At 46.5% G+C, this 20,276-nt stretch overlaps 2 protein-coding genes and 1 pseudogene across 2 annotated transcripts in view; 1 reads left to right on the top strand and 2 right to left on the bottom strand.

Annotated features, from left to right (window-relative positions):
* Window positions 1-444: 444 nt before the first annotated feature.
* Window positions 445-5,243, bottom strand: Mepce (methylphosphate capping enzyme). The gene is made up of 4 exons (XM_028777829.1): window positions 3,006-5,243; window positions 1,613-1,831; window positions 1,105-1,231; window positions 445-1,005 (listed from the first exon to the last, which is right to left on the bottom strand). Exons 1-4 carry the CDS (start codon window positions 4,593-4,595, stop codon window positions 953-955), a joined length of 1,989 nt encoding a protein of 662 aa, XP_028633662.1. The 5' UTR covers window positions 4,596-5,243; the 3' UTR covers window positions 445-952.
* Window positions 5,244-5,836: 593 nt separating this feature from the next.
* Window positions 5,837-9,050, bottom strand: LOC114629787 (annotated as a pseudogene).
* Zcwpw1 (zinc finger CW-type and PWWP domain containing 1) overlaps window positions 6,412-20,276 on the top strand; it is a 25,813-nt gene continuing 11,948 nt past the window's right edge. The window contains exons 1-7 of the mRNA XM_028777832.1: window positions 6,412-6,506; window positions 11,882-11,936; window positions 12,892-13,145; window positions 14,399-14,477; window positions 15,882-15,972; window positions 16,318-16,475; window positions 17,004-17,126. Of these exons, the coding sequence (XP_028633665.1) occupies window positions 11,909-11,936; window positions 12,892-13,145; window positions 14,399-14,477; window positions 15,882-15,972; window positions 16,318-16,475; window positions 17,004-17,126 (733 nt within the window). The 5' untranslated portion in view covers window positions 6,412-6,506; window positions 11,882-11,908. The remainder of the gene's footprint in view (window positions 6,507-11,881; window positions 11,937-12,891; window positions 13,146-14,398; window positions 14,478-15,881; window positions 15,973-16,317; window positions 16,476-17,003; window positions 17,127-20,276) is intronic.

Here is a 20,276-nt window from a genome sequence, read left to right on the forward strand (position 1 = left end):
CTGTGGGCTGGTGGTCCCGGAGTCTGTAAGGGTGAGCAACCTACAAGGAGCAATTCAATAAGCACCCCTCAATGGCTTTTACATTAGCTCCTGCCTCCTGGTTCTTGCCTTCCTGTGGAAACATACGCTGAATAAACCTCTTCCTCAACTTTCTTTGGTCATGGTGTTTCATAGCAATAGTAACTCTAAGACAGGTACTAATAGTCTCCCAAACTACCAACCTCCCTAACTCCTACCTCTTTGAGACACTGACACTATGCAGTCAACCCAGGCTGGCCTCACACCTTCAGATCCTGCCTGTCTCTGCTTCCCAAGTGCTGGAATAAAAGGCCTATGTACCACCACACCCAATAAAAACCACCCTCAAGAGACTAGGATGGGCAAAGGGAGCACAGTCCTACTACGAGGTACTTACTACCTCTGATAGAAAGTGCTGGACACAGGTGCGGGGGCCACCGCCCTAGTTATCAAGTTTATTGTGCTGTTCTCACATTCCAAACCCAGCTCCCTCCCACCGGGGGACAGCAGGACTGTCACAGTAGCTGTGTCTCCTTACCAAACTCCCTTTAACACCCTTAGTCCATCCACGGTCCATTTAAGTGCAGTTAGGAACAAAGGCTGAGGAGAAGCGGGAAATCCTCCGAGAACAGGAGGAAGGGCCTAGAGAATTTGACATTCCCCCTTCCCATGTCCTAGGAGGACAGAGTCGGCAAACAGTCCATGCCACGGAGGAAGCTGATGTAATTCCAGCACAGTTGGGCTTGCTCAAGTGCCAGAGGTGTCAGGGAGGATACGTGGGGTAGCAACTTAGGAAAAGCTCTCTTTACAGATCCAAGAAAAGGAGAAACTTTTTGGAGTTAGACAGGAAAGACCTTGGGATAATTTCCTCTTCCCCCAGGTCCTCAGGAGCAGCAAGGGCAGCCTCTTCACAACTTCTAACTCAAAAGGCCACTTAGTGGCTGGGGGATCGAGCCTTGTGGAACAAGTACACCGGGCGCTGGAAGCCTGAAGGGAAGACAGAGGCAGGTGGGTAGGGCCTTGGGGTTTTCCACAAGGCCTGGACCCTTGCAGCCAGGACCTCCCAGCCAACAAACGAGAGCTTACCTCTGGAGGTGTTACTCGGTGTGGCCACACGCTCATAGCTGGAGAAACCCACCTCTGGGGATGTCAGGTAGGAACTGAACTGTTCTGGCTTCAGCTGGATTCGGAAGTAGTTCTTATAGATTGTTTCCTGGGGAAAGGGAAGGGGTCGCTTCTACTTAGCACCAGTTTCCTTGACCAATTATGACATACTTTTTCCTTGCTCAGAAAGTCTGAGCTGGAGGATGAAAAGTTCAAGATCAGCCTGCACTACAGAGCTAGTTCAGGTCAGCAGCTTAGCCAGTCCCAAATAAAAAGGGGCTGACTAGTTGGTGGTGGTCCAGTCCTTAGAAGGCTGGTCCAGAGTAAGTTTCAGGACAGCCAAGGCTACACACAAAAACAGTCTTGGAGAAAGGGCTGGGGCTGTAGCTCACTGGTAGAGAAAACACCATCCCTGCCACATGTGAGGTAAGGGGCTCAATCCCCAATAAAAATAAGACGATTATTCCCTCTCTACAGAAATCCAACTCACCGTGAGAGACTTTCTCCTGCAATAGGAGGACCACGGTTGGGGCTCCAGGACCAGAATCCCCCCAGGGCGCAGATGTCGGTAGATCCGGCGGAACATTCGCTTCAGCCCCTCATCTCCCCAGTTCAGGTGCACCCATTTGGTGAGGCTCAAGCAGAGCACCACATCATACTCTGGTCGTTGGGCATCCACTAGCTCATCTCGGTCCAGGACATAGTTACCCTGTGGGCCAGAAGAGGGAAGAGTGTCAAAGATGGACGAGAAGCACCACTGGCCCCACAGCCACCTACAGACTGAGGAAGTCCTACATACAACACAACCTCACTTCAGCCCTTGTGGCCTTCTTCTGAGGCTCTTCCCAATAGCACCTTCTTTCAGCCTCAAGTTCTCTTCTTCCTTTCCCCGCTCCTGGTGCTAAACCAAACAAACTTAAAAGGGAGCCTGGGTAGACTGAAATTGAGCTAATTATCCAAGAGTTAACTGGAGAATACTGAAGTGTTCCCAAGACCACAGCCTGTGCTTATTTTTACTCCTGCCTACTCTTGCCCAGGAGACCTCACAAAGGCCACAGTTCTATAGACAGAGACTCTTTCCATAGTCGTGTTTCAAGTGTATTCTTTCTCTAACAAGATAACCTTAGGAAACCTTTTTTAAAAGAAGGTAAACTCATCGCCACTCCCGGGAAGACATTTTTCCAGGCTAAGCCACTGGCAGAAGTTCCTCTGGATGGTCTAACAAGCACTTAATGGAGGAAGCTAGCACTGACAGGCCACAGGCTGTCAGGCTGGGCACTCTCCTCCAGGTAGAGTCCTGTCTGCACTGCCCTTCTCTCACTATCCAGACAGCAGGGGAAAAACAAGCCTACTGGGTTCCTGACGAGTAATTTCAACAGTCTGTGCTGTATCTAGGGAAACAAAAAACAGCTGAAGCAAACAAAGTCCCTATCAAAGGCCCCAAACTACATATACCGGAGTGTTTGCTCTCCCCGAGACACCCAACTTCAGGCTCCCCCAGGAGATTTGAGGACAAGGTTCCATCTGGACTGAACAGTAGAGGTTACCCTCAAGGGAAGGTTGATTGTCTGGATTATAGTCCCAGTTGGAAGCAAGACAAGTCAGCCCCCTATGTTGGGGATGAGATCCTTGTTTGTAGTCATGAGAAAGGACCAGATGTTAGAGCCTGAAGGTAGAGATCCCACTTTCCACGTTATAGGAGCAGAGAGACAACACCCAGTAGAGATTCTCTGGCCAATGCAGACTGTTCTCTCCAGGAGATGGTTCTTGTATGGAGGAACAGATGCATGGACACCTCTGGGTCATGACCATCCCCCCAACACATTCCTATTTAATCTCATCTTCACATTTGGACCCTATTCCAAGAGCCTTTGGACTCTTACCGTGACGAAGACGACATTGTTGGGGAAGACAGATGTGTCCGCTCCATCCAAGGGCACTTGGGGTGCAGCGATGGGACCCCGGCTGGCTGTCAGTGAGGCTGGGAAGCAGCTTCTTTTTCGGACAGTGACAGTCCCTTCCTCCCCCTCTGTCCCTGGGTCCCCCTCAGAAGTCTGAGCTTGGAGACGAAGCTCCTCGGACAGGTAGTGTCGTATATTTTGGCGGGCAGAGTGGATAAGCCGTGGATCAATGTCCAGCCCCACCATGCGGGCTGGGCCCCACTTGCAGGCAATACTTAGGGTCAGATGGCCAACGTTGCAGCCCAGATCTAGGACGTCCCGGCCTTGAAACCACTCGGGCTTCAACACCCTAAGGCGCGCGTCCTCACAGGAAGGATTGCGATAGCCATAGTACTTGCAGTAATTCCCATACTGGAACTTGAGCTGTTGCTTTTTGAAGCCAGTCGTAGGTAGAGGGTGGTGGTGACGGCCTCCCCCACTCCCTCTGCCCTTTTCCTTGGAACCCTGGCTTCCACCCCTAGCCCCTGCCTCTGACTTGCTGGAAGTCCTGCGACGTTTGCGATGTCGAGAGGAGGAGGAAGTGGAAGGTGCAGAGGTAACTGAGGCAGCAGGAGGGGCAGAAAGGGAGCCTGAGGAACCCTGCAGGGCAGATGGAAGGGGAGACACAACTTCATCCCTGCAGTTGATGGCTGTGTTGAGTTCATAGGGTTGAGGGGCATCACGGTTCTGGCTTCTGTGCTGCTGCTGCGTAACGCCCTCCCCATGGAGTGAGGGCGTGAGAGGGTCAGTAGGCAGCACAGAGTGGTTATCATTCCCTCCAGACGCCTGCTGCTGCTGGTGGTGCGGTCCCCGGTGTCTATGGCGCTTGCGACCAATCTTGAGTGGCGAGGCAAGCACTACATGGGCTTCATCAGTGCAAGTGTTGAGACTGAGCGGGTCAGTGATATCTTTGGGGATGAGGATCTCCACAGGGTCTCGCCCCTTGGCCGGAAGTGGGGATGACTTTGGGGTCTCCGCATTGAGTGCGCGACTCACTTCCTCATCCAGGAGGCTATTCAGGTTCAGTGGATCAAATATATTACCCCCCAGAAGGAAATTGGACGGTAACACAGAGTCGCAGTCCGAATTCACTCGCCGGCGCCTCTTGAAGGCCGGATGTTTGAAGCTTCCACCGCTCCCTCCCCCCACGTTACAGCTATTTCTTCTTTTGCCCCCACCACCCCCAGGGGGTCGGTGGGGCTGGTAGCCATTGCGGGGTCGAGGAGGGGCTGGGGGACCCAGGTCTGTCCCGCCCCCTCCCCGGCGCTCCTCCCCCACGTCCGCAGGAGCGGTGGCTCGCCCGTGGGGCTCCCCATGCGCCTGTGCCTGGGGGCCGCCCCCTCCGCTGGCTGCGGCCCCGGCCGGGTGCGCGCGTGGGCCCGGCCCGCGTTCTGTCCCATCGCGGAGCTCCCCGGAGGCAGCCTCTTGGTGCGATCGCACCTCGGGGCCGCCCCCTCCGCCCGACTCATCTTTGAGCGGCGGCGGTGGGGCCGGCACCAGAAAGGGCTCTTTCTCCGCCGCCATCTCGATCATCTCCTCTGTTTAATTTCCCCTTCCCAAGCGAGGGAACTGAGAAGAGACCAAGGGGAAGCCCCCTGTAATCCTTCCTAAGACCACCTCACTCCCTCCTTCCCCGAGTGCGCGCGCAGCTCTGCCTCGCGCCCCAGCGCCTCCACCTCCCTCCCGCGACACACCAAGCGCGCTCCACTCGCCCGCGAGACCAAAACAAGATGCCCGCGAGACCCGGACAAGCCGAGGAAGCAACTGCGCGTGCGCTGACACCCTTTCTCCGCCGCCACTACCACTCTGCCGCGAGCGCGCACGACGGGCGCGCGTTCCGCTCGCCCAAGGCCCACGCATGCGCGCTCCGCCACCACCCAGGCTGCGCGCGCATCGGGAGTGAGACCCAACTTAACGGCTCCGAGAGTTTAAATACAGCCCCCCCTCCCTAATAGTCTCACCCTCCCCCCCAGCCCGAGACGCCCACCGCCCCACACGGACACCCGACTTCCCTTCGCTGCTAAGTCCAAGCCCTACTGATATCCTTTGTCTCTGCCGTGCGATCCCACCCACCGTAGGCGGGGAACGGGAGCTGGTGTGAGAAGGTCTCCTTGACACCCGACCCTTGTTCCTGAGGAATGAGGCTCCGTCGTCTCCGCCCGGCTCTAAACCCAACAACCTCCCTGCCCCGCCTCCTTCCTCCCCCCATCCCCGCCCCTCCTAGAGAGCGCCTGCGCACAGGCCTTCTGGGCTTGCGCGGGTTGAAGGGCCAACACGTGCTGGAAGTGATGCTCCGCCCCCTTCGCCCTAGGGGCGGGGAGTATGACGTCGTTTCCTTAGGTTCGATGCACGCAGCGTGCGTCAGCACGTTTCCAGGGGGTGTGTACATTCCCAGCGGAAGAGGCGGGCTCATGAATTATTCATAAGCGACCTAGCCTTTCCCCCTTCTTCCCGCCCATCTCATTAGAATTAGAAGGACTTAGGAGAGCCCGAGGGGAGAATGATATAGTAGGCAAAGGACTCTATCACAACTGTCTCAAGAACTGTTGTCAATAAAATGCAATAGATTATCTAAAATAGTCTCTGAATTGAAAACAAACAAGCACTAAAACATCCAGGTTGACAAAATTCCTCTTCCCCTGAAATGGTCCAGTCGTTCTTGCGACCCTCCTCCTTCCACCAGCGACGATCATTTAGAGAACCACGCCCTCCTCCCTACACCTACGTCAGGCCTCGGACGCCTCCGCCACAGTGCGGCGCCTGCGCATCAGTCCCTAGCCCGAGGGATGGCGTTGTTTTCGCCAGCGCCACCCGCTAGCGTTGCGGATTTTACAGCATGATCGCTGCAGCTTTACTCCCCTAGACACACAAGCGAATGTGGGCGGGAAAGGGTATCGACCTGTTTGGGGGCCTCTGCTTCTGCCAATGGAAAGCACTGATTCGATGCAGAGTCCCCAGACTGATGGCTGGCGGAGTTTCCCTGTCAATAGACTGTTTCTTAAGAAAAGAGCACTGTAGAAGCAAGAGTGGGGCTCAAGATGGTCTCAAAATATAAGAGCGTGACGGAAACTAAAAGATAGAGGTCGTACCAGAAAAAGAGAAAAGGCGACTTCAGGCAGAGATAAGAACGAAGTGCCTCAGGTGCTCCGCGGCATATGGAGGGGGTGGTGGAAATAAAGGTGCCAGCGAGGATTATGGGATTTGTAGTTTCACTAGACTTTCGTCCGGAAGATGGCCGGCTACTCCAGCCGCGCAGACGTAGAAGCGGCTTTTAGCTGCGCATGCGGCTCACCTCTGCGCGCACGCCGCTTGGGGGCGGAATTTGTCCGTGTCCTCGCGCCTTCTCCTGGTGGCGGGAAAAGTAGCTCGAGGTGGAAGGGATGTGCGGAATGGCTGCGACGGCGTTAGCTGCGTCTCATCTTTAGGTCCTCGTCGCTCCAGAAGGTAGTTGTCTTTTATGCGGCTGCAGAGGAAGGTGTTCGTTGTGGTGAATCCCGGTACCTGTTGGCTGAGGAGAAATGTTCTCCTCAGAGTCACAGGGGACCCTAGCCCCTTCTCTTCAGAATCGCTAATCTTCAAAACAAAAAAACCAACCCAGTATGGTGGCGGGAAATGAGTTGAGGGACAGCGAGGCTGAGCGGGAGCCGAGGGGAAGAGGCTTCCGTGGCGGGGTTCTCAGTCCGGGTGAGAAAATAGCCAAGCGTCACTTGACGCTTTGAGGGGAGGCGAGGGTTGTTTGCCGGGGTGAGAACTCTGGCTTTAATGGCCGTTCCAGAGAGAATGGGTAAAGGAAGAGAGAAATAGAGAAGACCCCTCGAAGTCCGTCCCCCTCCCCCGTGGGGTCCGGTATGCATGGCCCTGCATCTTGATAGCTGTAAGCTGTAAGACGCGCGCTCTGCGAAGGCCTGGAGTACATGCTCCTTGAAGCAAGAGCTTCCCCAAGGGCTAGCCTGAGGTCCGGGACAAGGTGGTGGAGGAGCACGAGTGGAAGCGATGCAGAGATTGAGGTCAAGAATAGAAATGACATCAGCTGTCGCGAAAGAAACTGTTTTGCTTACAAGTGACCACACATCCTTGGGGTTTCTGTCACCACCCCACCCCCACTCCCCGCCCCCCCCCTCGGCCCTGAGCCAATACACTTTACCATGGATTTTATTTGTAATTTTCTGTGGAAAGTTTAGTTTGGGTAGTTACTTGTGAGAGTAAATTTGGTGAGGGTAGATGGACTCGCTTTCTCTGTTTCTTTCTTTCCGTCTTCTTTTTCCTTGTTAAACGTTTAAAAGGTTTGGACAACACACATGTGTGCTCACAAAGTGAACTTTAAAAAACCGTGTAAGTCGTGAGAATAGGCAGGAGTTCTGGGCTATTAGACAATGTCAAAAAGCCATCAATTCCATCCTAAAGGAAATGAAAATTTCATTTATTCTATCATTATCATGATTTCTTTCTTTCTTTCTTTTTCTTTCTTTTTCAGAGCTGAGGACAGAACCCAGGGCCTTGCGCTTAGCTAGGCAAGCGCTCTACCACTGAGCTAAATTCCCAGCCCCAACTTTTTTTAATTTTAAATATGTGAATGCTGGGTCTGCATGTACACTGCAGGCCAGAAGAGGGCATCAGATCCCATTATAGATGGTCATGAGCCGCCCTATGGTTGCTGGGACCTCTGGGAGAGCAGTCAGTGCTCTTGACTCTTAAAGCATCTCACCAGCTCCTCGGCCGCCCCGCCCTGCCCCCTTTGCATATTTATTAACTAGTATTTACCTCTCTGAATCAGCTTTTTTTTTTTTAATTTCTTTTTATTATGTATACAGCATTCTCCCTGCGTGTATGCCTGCAGGCCAGAAGAGGGTACCGTGTGGTTGCTGGGAATTGAATTCAGGACCTCTGGAAGAGCAGCCAGTGCTCTTAATCTCTGAGCCTCTCTCCAGCCCCTTAAATCAGCGTTTTAATATTTGTTATTGTAAAAGAAGCAAATTCATCTCAAATGGAGCAGCAGCTTGATTTATCAGAAAGTAACTTCCTCGTTTTCTCTTCCCTATTGGTTGGGCTACAATTTTTGAAAGTAATATTCATCACATTTTCATTTTAGATTAAGGGGAACTCTTTATTGTGTTTCTCTTCTTATAGATTTGCTATAACTTATTCATGTAATAGTGCAATAATACATAGAATTTTCTTTTTTTTTGCAAAAATTTTAATTAAATTTTATTTTATTTGTGAGTGTATAGTTTGTATGTTATGAATGTGTACCATTTGTGTACTTGGTACCTGTCAAGGTCAGAGAAGGGAATCTGATCCCCTGAATTGGAGTTATAGATAGTTATGAACCACCAAGTGAGTAGTAGGGACTGGATCACAGTTCTCTGCAAGAACAACAAATGTTCTTAACTGCTGAACTCTCTCTCTTTTTCTTTTTTTCTTTTTTTTTTTCTGGCTCTTTAAATGTTTTAATGATGACATGCAGATATTCACATCAGAATACACAGTAGGGATCCAAGAATATCTTGAAGGACCTAACAAAGTTAAAACTCATGTCAGGCCAAAAAAAAAAAAACAAAAACCTCATGTCAGAACCAAACACTGGCCAGCCACAGCTTGTGTCCAGGTGGGACTCACAATGACTGGAAACTGGCTTTACTTCTTCGAACCCTGGTCTAGTTCCAGGACCTCCATGCCTTCCTCCAGCTTGAGCACGCCTCTTTCCTGGCGCAGGTGGTACCTCTCAGCCATGGACTGAAGCACCCATTTAGTCCGAAACTTCTTTACTTCAGAGCCATAAATTAAGATTTCGGTAAGATCAGAAGATTCCAGAGTCTTGAGCTCAAACATGACCCGGCCCACCTGCTCGAAGTGAGGCATTCGAGATCCCTGTGGGCCGAACAGAGCGTTTAGCACCAGCTTGTTGACTTGCAATACTTCTGGCCTTTCCAGGTCTGTAGGAATTTTCATCCATGGGGGGATATCTTTACGTGTCACCTGAGTTTTCATCTTAATTCCTGACAAGGAACCTGTTTCCAGGGAAGACTAGGTCAGGTTTAACCTCGATGGCCCACAGCTCCTGACTCTCTCTCTTTTTCTTTCCTTTACCTTTTCTTTGTGTGTGTGAGTTTGTATAGTGATGTGTGTGAGTGAGTGACTGGGGGTGGGGCAGGGAGAGGAGTGGCAGGAGTGTGTGAGTGAGTGACGGGGGTGGGGCAGGGAGAGGCAGCTCTGGCTGGCTTGGAATTCACATCATGCTATTGTGGAACTCACAGTGATATTTCCACCTGTTTTCCCAGTGCTAGGATTAAGGTGCGTGCCATCACACCTGGCTTATCAGTCATTTTTTTGTTTCTTTTGTATTTTTGAGGTAGGATTTTTCCATGTAGCCATAGCTGTTGTAGATCTCTCTCTGTAGACCAGGCTGGCCTCTGACTCAGAGATCCACCTGCCTCTGCCCCTGAGTGCTGGGATTAAAGGTGTGCGCCACCATACCCTGCTATAATTCTTTATTTGTATTTTTATTTATGTATATGTGTGCCTGTCTGTGTTTGGGTATGTGCATTTGGGTATAGTGATTGCAGAGGCCAGAAGAGGGTCCAATCTCCTGGAGCTGTTGCAGCAGGCAATTGTTAGCTGCCCGATGTGGGTGCTGGTTAGGTTTTCTGGTAGAGCCACAAGCATTCTTAACCACTGAGCCATCTCTCCAGCTCAGCGATCTATAATTCTTCCTAGTTAGTTGGAGCTCCAGAAACACGTTAGCCTGGTAGATGTGTATAGGTTTAAATAGATTTTGAAACTAAATATTTGAAGGTTTGCAGTTTGTGGAGATTGTTCTTTTTCATGTATTTAAGCAGTTATAGTTTTAAAATGTGTGTGTGTACACAAGTACATCAGAGTAGAGTACAGTGGCAAGCTTCATACATACACTCTGCATCTACCTACATCTGCTCCTCAGAGACATTTTGATCAGTTCTTTGTATTTTCAGAACAAGTTTATGAATATATAATCTGTTATGTAAGCATGCATTTTTAAATAGCAAAATGTCACATCAAAATCACAGATTTTTCATTCTGCCTTTTCCCCTTTCCCAGGCATGTCTCATGATCTGCTTTGGAGTTATGGACTTGGGAGAAGAGATGTCTGTCCTATGTGACCAAATTAGCACTCATTTTACAGCCTTTTATTCAAGTTTTAGTTTCTATACAGGACTATAAGAAAAAAAAAGAATCGTTTTAATGTTTTCTCCTTCCTTCCTTCCTTCCTTTCTTCCTTCCTTCCGTTTTTCTTCTTTCCTTCCTTCTTCCTTCGTCCCTTCCTTCCTTCCTTCCTTCCTTCCTTTCTTCCTTCCTTCCGTTTTTCTTCTTTCCTTCCTTCTTCCTTCGTCCCTTCCTTCCTTTCTTTCTTTCTCTTTTTCTTTCTTCCTTTTTGTTTTTAGAGACAAGCCTGGAACTCACTTGTAGACCAGGCTGGCCTTGAACTCAGAGTTCTACCTGCCTCTGCCTCTCAAGTGCTGGGATTAAAGATGTGCACCACCACCGCCTAGCCCCTTATCTTTTTTAATGGAGCAAATACATGTGGGGACTAGTAAATGCTGTGAAATATGCTCTTTACTATAGAGGGTCAGTAATTGCTTCAGAACAGCAAGCCTCAATTACTCATATATGTTTGCGCATACATGAAAAGGGGTGGTAAAATGTCAAAGGATAATTTTAAAATACTTTGTATTTAGCTTATTGAGGACAGTACATTTTAAACACATCTTGTGATCTAATGGAAGATACCTTATGCCTTGGAATCTTATCTCATAGATTTGCTTTTGGAATTAAATTCCATGTTATATAAATGGTAAAGAACATAGTCTGTGCTCAATATGTGTTAGGCATTGTTAGTCACAAGTCAGAACAAAGCACTGATTTAGTGTAGAACAGCTGACAGTACATTCCTAAGGATGAACTGTGACAGTCAAAGATGTTCTCATCTCATCTCTCATCTCATCATGTTACCATGTTAAGGTAGAAGATCAAGAGAGAAGATGCTAAGTTCTCTGGGCACCCTTTCTGGTTACTACATATCTCTGAGCTACAATTGGTAGAATCCAGTATTTTGGGAATTGTTTTGTCCTGAACATTCAAATAATGGAAAAAAATGAAGATTCTTATGCACAGGGACCTCTGAATTAGGTGGGAAAATTGTCAAGTTATTTGTTTCCTAAGTATTTGGGGGAACTTTGTGAAATGAGGTGTGGTCTCCTTAACTCCCAGCACTGACCATGCCCTGTTACCACTGCTCCAATACTACCTGTGCTTCTATCACTGCTGCTATCGTGTCCGTCTAGTTAAGGTGCCTGCCATATGTTAGGTATAAGTCTATGTCTCAGTTAATCCCAAGTTATTGTAACTTACTATGTAATCCCAGTTATTTAGGTGACTGAGGCAAGAGAATTACAAGTTCTTGTTTTGGTTACAGAGCTAGTGCAAGGATTACAAAAAAATTAAAGGCTAGCCTTGACAACTTATGGAGAAGCTGTCTTAAATGAAAAAGGGCTGAAATACAGCTCAGTGGTGAAGTGTTTGCCTGGCTAGCATGGACAAAGGCCCAAGTTTAAACCCCAGTACCGCATAAACATAAAACCAAGGATCATTGCTTTAAAAATAAGCATGGTAATTTGATTCTCTGAATGCCCAGTCATGTCATTAGTGCTGATATGGTAGTAGAATTGGAGTCAAGAAGGCAGACATCAAGCATCCCAGACAAATTTAAATCCAAGAAGACAGGGAGAAAGAGAAGTTTAAGTTATATTTAACCAAAATAATAACAATTTCTTTTCTTCTAACAGGCAAAGAAAGTGTAGTTTCTGAAGTGAATGATGGCAACATTACAGAATCACAAAGGTGAGCCAAGGATGAGGGAGAGTCACTTAATATATTTCTCTTCTCTTTTCCTTCTGTTCATCCTTTCCTTCAGAGGGGAATTCTGGTCACAAGCTTTCTATTCTCTCTGTTCATATTACCGTGCTGCCAGTTGCATTGAGCAAATAAATATGGCTTAGAAACAGCCTTGTTGGGACTAGAGAGATGGCTCAATGGTTAAGAGCACTTGCTGATCTTCTGGAGGACCCAGGGATGGTTCCCAGCACCCACATCAGGTAGCTCACAACTGCCTGTACCTCCAGCTCCAGAGGATTAGATGCCTCATGGCCTCCATGGCTACCCACATGTGCAAAGTGCACACATATTCATATAAATAAAGAAAAGAAAATAAAGAAAAGAAAAGTTAAATATGCTGAATGCCACTAGAGATGTAAAAGTGTTACAGGCACTCAGAAGAAATAGACTACCATTTATACCTGGCGGGATCAGAATCATTTTCATAGAGGAGATGGCATCAGACTTGGTCTTGGGAGTTTTATTGTGGTTTGTTTAGTTTGGAGACATTTCTGTATGCATTTTGATCAGTTAAAAATAGATTTAAAAAGAAAAGACTAAGCCTTGAGTCATTTCTAAATGTTCAATAGTTTTTAAAAAACTTATTTTCATGAAGTTAAAATGAGCCTATTTTAAAAAAAAAATTCACTCTTGAATAATTCACTTTCCTACATGCTTGTATCAATCATTTGAATTAGTGAAACCTGGAATATCTTAGAACCAACTGATCTTGTCAAATTACAAATCTATGGCTCTCCAAACTGGTTTAAAGTAATCTCAGGGCTAGAGGAATAGAATATTCAGAGAGAGACTGAGAGATAAGGATTTGTTAAAAACTTCTATGTAATTCCAACTTGACGATGTCGCAGATAGTGTTCAGCAATCTCTGTTAGACATTGGGTTTCTTAAATCTCAATTGCAGTTTCTTTAGAATATGAGAAGGAAACAAAGAAAACCTTTGCTCCACCTACACAAAAATCACACAGCAAAAAACCTCAGCCCAATTCATGGAAGGAAGACATCCCAGGGACCAGTTCTCCAGAGGCAGAGATCAACCCAAGTCTGCTCAAAGCCAACTTAAAGAAGGAGCAGAAGGCAACCACAGAGAATGGTCCAAGCAGGGGCCAGGAGAAAAAGCAGAAGGCTCAGGACCAGCCAGCTGAGAAGACAGGAAAGGTATGAGTCACACTGATCACTCCAGTAGGACAGTCTCACTTCCTCTGTTTCCAGATAAGCCGCATAGGCAGAATCTTTTTGTGTTGGGAAATTTGTGTGTGTGTGTGTTTGGGAGAGATGTTACTGAGGAATGAACCCAAGACCCCATGCATGGAAGGCAAGCATCCTATTACTGAGCTATGCTTTCAACCCTAGGATCTTTTAGCCCCATCTGGCCTAGGACTCCTTATGTAGATCAGGCTGGCGTTGAACTCACAGATATCTGCCTGCCTTGGCCTCCCAAATGCTGGGATTAAGGGTCTGTTCCATCATACCCATTGTTTTTTGTTTGTTTGTTGTTAATTTTATTTGCTGGGCTGACCCTGGAATTGCAGTTAATTCACTGCAGCGTCCTTATTGAACAGCTGGGGTTACAGTCATGTTCTGCCACTGTTCATCTGACTTTGTAAACAACCCAAAACCACAAAAACAAAACAACAACAGCCTGGCGGTGGTGGTGCATGCCTTTAATCCCAGCACTTGGGAGGCAGAGGCAGGCAGAAGCAGGCAGATTTCTGAGTCTACAGAGTGAGTTCCAGGACAGCCAGGACTACACAGAGAAACCCTGTCTCGAAAAACCAAACCAAACCCAAACCAACCCCAAACCAACCCAACCCAACCCAACCCAACCCACAAAAACCAACAACTTTTGGTTTTGAGACACAATCTTGTAGCAAAGACTGGCTTGGATCTTGCTTTGTAGTCCCATCTGGCCTAGAACTAATGGTAATTCTCTTGTCTCAGCTTTACAAGTGTTGAAATTAATTTAATGGATATCTGTGCTAATGTATGAAGTGTGCATTAGTTCTTAAGATGTAGTCTCATGTAGCTCAAGATGACCGTGAACTTGCTATGTAGTTAAGACTGGCCTTGAATTCCTGATTCTTCTGCCTCTGACTCCCTAATTTTGAGATTACAGATGTGTGCCACCATGCTGAGATGCCAAAATGTTTTGATGAAAGCATTTAGCTAGAAATAATGGGATAAGAGTGGGATAAAGCCAAGCACAGGAATGGACAGAGAGTTCGTAAACAGTTTCCCATTTGCTGTCCCTCTATCCCCAGGAGGTCTGGGTACAGTTTACGGACTCCTGTTGACGTAATACCTATAGTTTTGTTCATTTACTGCTTCCTGTAAACAAGGCTCCCCTGACTTGTCAGAAGTGAGAAACTATGAAAAGACGAACACTTGTCCTTTCTTATTCTTGTCTGCAGGAAAAAACAACTCTTACCAGTGCAGAATTTGAGGAGATTTTCCAGATTGTACTACAGAAGTCCCTGCAGGAGTGCTTGGGTATGGCTGGGCGTGAAGAGAAAGGGCTTCGTTAGACAGTGACTGTCACCTAAGGGGTAGTATACGTCCGACAGCTTCTTTCCTGCCATCTTCTTGAGAAAATACTAAATGATACTTGAAATATTTGATATGTAGCTAAACCATGTTAGAGAAAAGTGAAAGAAAAGAGTTTTTTCTAAGAAAAGTGGATGATACTAACTTTAGAATCAACACAGCCTTTCCTGAGTTTTTCAAAGGCAATTTTGTTTACTTATATATGATTGCAATCTACTTAGAAAAGATAGTATTCCCCAGATTTGGAGAATGTATTTTATGTGTATATGTGTATTTAAATGACATTTTATTATTTTAGTGTGTGCGTGTGTGTGTGTGTGTGTGCGTGTGTCCTCCCCCCCACCCCCCATGTGCCTGCGCTCCGCTCCATGCTATGGTTTATGTGTACAGGTGAGAGGACAGCTTGCAGGCATTGCTTTCCTCCTTCTACCAAGTGGATCTTGGAGATTGAACTCAGGTTTTCAGGCTAGGTGCTGAGCTGTTTTACTGGGCCAAGGCTTATATATTTTTAATTCGGCATTGCTTCTTTTTATGGATTTTGTTCTTATTACTATTTATTTAGTGTCTCTGCACTAGTGTATGCACAGGCTCATATGTCTGTGTTAATGTATGCAGGTGTGCACGTGTACAAGTACAGATGCCTGTGTCTGCTCTTGTGCATTGAGGCCAGAAGTCAACCTCAGTTGTCACTCCTCAGGCTCTGCCTTCTGCTTTGAGTCAGTGTCACTCCCTGGCCTGGATCCCTACAGTTCCTCTAGTCCAGGCTGTGTGGAGTTGCAGGGATCTGCCTGCCCCAGTGTCCTCAGTGCTGGGGTTACGGTGCATGCCACCGCACTTCGTTTGTTTGGTTTTGATTTTACATGGGTTATAAGGATTGAACTGAGGTCCTCTTATTTGTAAGGCAAACACTTTATTAATTGACCTGTTTCCCCAGCCCTAGGTTTGATTTTTAGAATAAAAAGGGCTGTTGTGCAGACTCAGGCCTTTTCTATAACGTCATGTGACTAAGGAGAATGGTCTCATAGCTATTTGTAGGTACACTTCTTCTCTTGACAGGCATTTGAGGAAAGATAAGTATAGTACTCGTACACTAGGATTATCAGCCCTGAAATGAGGTTGATCAGTATAGAAAAGCTTGCAGAAAGATAAGAATTTAGTTTTTCCTGAATTTTAATGATTTTAAGTTCTATCTATGACAAAATACCTGAAGTAGACTATTCTAAGCACAGGGGTAAGATATCTGAATGGAATGTTGGGGTTGAGAAATACTAGTGCATTTGTTTTCCGTGTTTCTCTTCTGCTTGTGATACTTGATTTTGGAAGGGCTAGGGTCTGGCCTTAATTTTGCAGAGACTTCCTGTGTCCAACGCATAAGACCTACCAAATCGGACAAAGAACCGGACATTGCTCCTTCTACCAGTGATAAGGAAACTGCTGGCCTGTAAGTTTATTCCAGAGAGTTGAACACAGGGTAGACATAACATTGGTAAACTGTGTCCCATCTTCCTGTGTTTAAGGAGTCATTCATTATATTGTATTGATTTCTCCTAGCTCAGGAAAGATGGCTCTTTGAGTTGGGAAGGAAGCAGGCAAGGAGTTGGATAAAATGACCTCAGGAGACCTGGCACTTATATGTGTCTTTTGTGGTTTGAACAGTTTCTAGTGCATGCTATACCTGATTCAAGTCTAGAATTCCTGTTTTATTTGTAACCCCTGGTTTCTTTTTCAAAGAATTGGCATGACAAGTGTCTCTGAAGATTTTTTATTTAAACAATATAATTTTCAGAAAGAAAATAATAATTCCTGATACTCCAAAGATGGCATCTTCTCTAGAAGAGGAAGTGAGTTCTGAGATGGGGACATCTAAGCTAGGCCAGCCAGTTACTGAACCCTCCAAGAAGAAATCTAATAGACTCTCTGTAAGCAAACAAAGGAAGAAAGCTGGTAAGTATCTTCATATGGCTTTAAAATAGATTTATTTTCTATTTATGTATATATATGTGTGTGTCTGTATGAGTGTTACCATGTATATGTGAGTATGTATGGAAGCCAGAAGAGGAAGATGGATCCCTTGGAGTTGCAGTTACAGGAAGTTGTGAGTTGCCCAAAGTGGGCCCTGGGAGCCAAAGTAGGGTCCTCTTTCTAGATCCCAGATATCCTTTAAACTTTTAAAAATGTTATTTATCGTTAGTGTAGGGCATACACATGCCATGGTGCATGTATGGAGGTTAGGTAACAATTTTTTTGGGGGTCACTTCTCACTTTCCACCGTGACATCCACATTAGCCCAAGTCAGTCCTCCTTTGAAACCTGATTCAAGTACTTATTCAAGAAATTAGAAAACGGGGCATGAAGCAGTCTACAACTTCCTGCCACAGTCTTGGGGCTTCCTGGTGACCGTTTCCCTGGTTTTTATTTCCTGCAGACAATCTCATATCTCCCACCTCACAGTGTTTTGTTCTGTTTTCCCAGAAGATGAGAAAATGGAGAAAATCCAAGATGGCCGTGAGTTCAGTCTGAAAGAGAAACAGAAGATAGTGATTCAGGATCGGTCTCAGATCAGCGGCCACCAGAAAGAAGAGGAAGGTGGCTTTGGTGAGCTCAGCTGCGTGTGGAGAAACTTGGGCTGATAATTCACGATAGAGGAGCTACGCAGTGTGAAGGGTGTTAAAGGAAACCGTAAAACCGCACTTATCTCGCACCGTTGCTTCTTAGCTGATATGGAAAGAGGAAGAAGGAGAAAGACTTCATCTATTTGGTTATTTATTCACAGAATCCACATTCTGCACCTGGTACTTTAGATGGTGTGCAGAAGGAAACCGAGCTTGGCCCAGAAGGGCATCGAACAGTTAGGAGAGGGTGGTGGAATGTTGTCAGGCAAGGGGAGAATTTCATGAAAGAGAGAGCACCCAGTCATGGCAAACACACTCATAGAGAAGTTAGAGGATGAAGATTTGAAAATGTTCAAGTACATCACAGTCAATAAGTCATCAGGGTTTAGTGATGGCTACTGTATGGGTTGGTCAAGGTGATTGGCAGGCTCTAGTTGGTTAAGAGCTGTCACTAAGATCCACAGGCAGGCAGTGTAGTCTGAGACATCCCCTGCTCCTGCTGTTAGGAGTCCCACATGAAGACCCAGCTGTGTATCTGTTACATATGTTCATAGGCTGTCTCCCAGGCTGTCTCTGTTCGGCAGTTCAGTCTCTGTGAGCCCCCATGGGCCAGGTTAGTTGATTCTGTAGGTTGTCTTGTGGTGTCCTTGATCCCTCTTGTTCCTTCAGTCCTTCCTTCCCCTTTTCCACAGGATTTTTCCAAGCTCCACTTAATGTTTGGCTGTGGGTCTCTGCATCAGTTGCTGGGTGAAGCCTCTCTGATGACAGTTATGTGAGGCTCCTGTCTGCAAGGATAGCAGAATGTCATTAATAGTGTCAGGGGTTGGCTCCTTCTCATCGCATGGGTCTCAAGATGGGCCAGTCATTGGTCGGCCATTCTGTCCAATTCTGTTCCATCTTCTACTCCTACACACCTTGTGGGCAAGACAAATTGTGGGTTTCAGGTCTTCTGGCTGGGTTGGTGTCCCAGTCCCTCCTTTTGAAGTCTGCCTGGTAACAGGAGATGGCCAGTTCCATATCCTCCACTTCTAAGAGTCTTAGCTAGGTCACCCACATAGATTCCTGGGAGCTTCCATTGTTCTAGGTTTTAGAAATAGGAGGTATAAGGTAGCGGGAGGACACAGGGAGAGAATAGATTGTTTCTTAAAAGGAGAACTAAGAAGTTCGTAAATGAGCTGGGCAGTGGTGGCGCATGCCTTTAATCCCAGCACTTGGGAGGCAGAGGCAGGCGGATTTCTGAGTTCGAGGCCAGCCTGGTCTACAGAGTGAGTTCCAGGACAGCCCGGGCTACACAGAGAAACCCTGTCTCGAAAAACCAACCAACCAACCAACCAACTAACCAACCAAACAAACAAAAAAAGAAATTTGTAAATGAACAATTCTTTTAGTTTCTTAATGTTACGAAGGAGAGGAGAGGCCTCCTGGTATAGGATGTAGAAAGGGACTGACTGTCATAAATACAATTTGTAATAAATGTGGTGAGAAAAGAACGTTATGATATGAATAGAAATAACGGAGCCCTAAGTCACATCAGGCTAGCCCAAAAAATGTATTCCTTTCAGTTAAAACCTGAAAACCAACTACAAGTTGTCTAAGTGGAGGGTGGGAGAAAGTTTTAGGTAAGATAAGATTTGGTATATTCTGGGTATTGAAAGAAAGCCAATGTCATTGGAGTTCTGAGATCAGGAGGAGAAGGTATGGGGAGTGCTTTAGAAAAATGGAAAGAGATAGACAGTAGCTCAATTAAAGAAAATACTGTAGACTAGAGAGATATCTCAGCACTTGCAGAGGGCCTGAATGTGAGTCTCGTCCCACAGCCACCCGTGATTCCAGCTGTAGGGGATCTGATGCCCTTTTATTGCCTCCATGGGCACATACACTCATGTACAAACACAGATACATGCATATACACAGATATATAAACGTAAATTGAATAAAATCTTTGAGGACTGTGCGGTAGTGGTGTATGCCATTAATCTTAGCATTCAAGAGGCAGAGGCAGGTTGACCTCTGTGAGTTCAAGGCCAGCCTAGTCTACAGAGCTAGTTTTAGGACGGTCTACACAAAGAAACCCTGTCTTTGATCATGATAGTAATAATAGCAATAATAATAATAATAGATAAAATATTTAAAAGAAAGATACCTAATATAGAGAATTTTATCTTAAGGGCAATGAGAAGCCACTGGAGAGTTGTATCCAGGTGAATGACATCTTCAAATTAATGTTTGAAAATGATCTTTCAATGACTCATCAGAGATTGGAGTATGGAAGAGGACAGACCCATTAGTAATTGATAATAACAACAAGTCTAGCACTAGTGCTGGGATGTGTAGTGGTGGCTTGGGTTAGGACGATGAAAGCAGAGATAGAAGTATATTGTTTTATAATGTTTTAGAGAGAAAATTGTAAGGGCTAGGTAATGACTGTCAACTGGTGGCGTGTGAGAGAGGAAAGTACAAAAGAGGTTGGCCTCTGGAATAGTCATCTACACGACAGGAAGTGGAGTAGAAGCCACTGTGGGAGAAGAGTGAACGTTTTGATTGAGTGCATTAAATTTGAGATGTGCATGAGACATCTAAATTGAGAGTCAGGACTGGGAGAACAGCTCAGTGGTGGAGCTTGTGCTCAGTGAGTCTATGGTTCTGTGGTCAGTCCTCAGCACCACAGAAATTAATCACAACAGGACGACATGGTGAGATATGGCATAATGCCATACCGGTGTCAGTGAGCAGAGTGACTTAATTCCTAACAGAGGCTGAGTGTATACAGCTGTGTATTGTCAGGTATGAAAAATAGATTCACAACTATGGGAATGGATGAGCTTAGCTTAGAGGAAAGTGTGGCGTGAGGAGAGAAAACCTTTGAGGACAGGAAGCTAGCCTTTCAGGAATGAGCAGGCAGCTGGAATGCTGTGTGCGTATTGGCTACAGCCACATACAGGGTGAGCATCGAACAAGTTTTTCCTCTCATTTTTTATTAGCTCTTTGAGAATTTTTAATGTATTTTCTCATAGTTGCTTTTCTCTCAGCTCCTCCCAGATTCACCCCCACTTTCCTACCCACACAACCTTTTGTGTTCGTTCTCTCTCTCTCTCTCTCTCTCTCTCTCTCTCTCTCTCTCTCTCTCTCTCTC

This window comes from Grammomys surdaster, unplaced genomic scaffold, assembly GCF_004785775.1.
Source record: "Grammomys surdaster isolate TR1022 unplaced genomic scaffold, NIH_TR_1.0 316, whole genome shotgun sequence".
Taxonomy (NCBI): Eukaryota; Metazoa; Chordata; class Mammalia; order Rodentia; family Muridae; genus Grammomys; species Grammomys surdaster.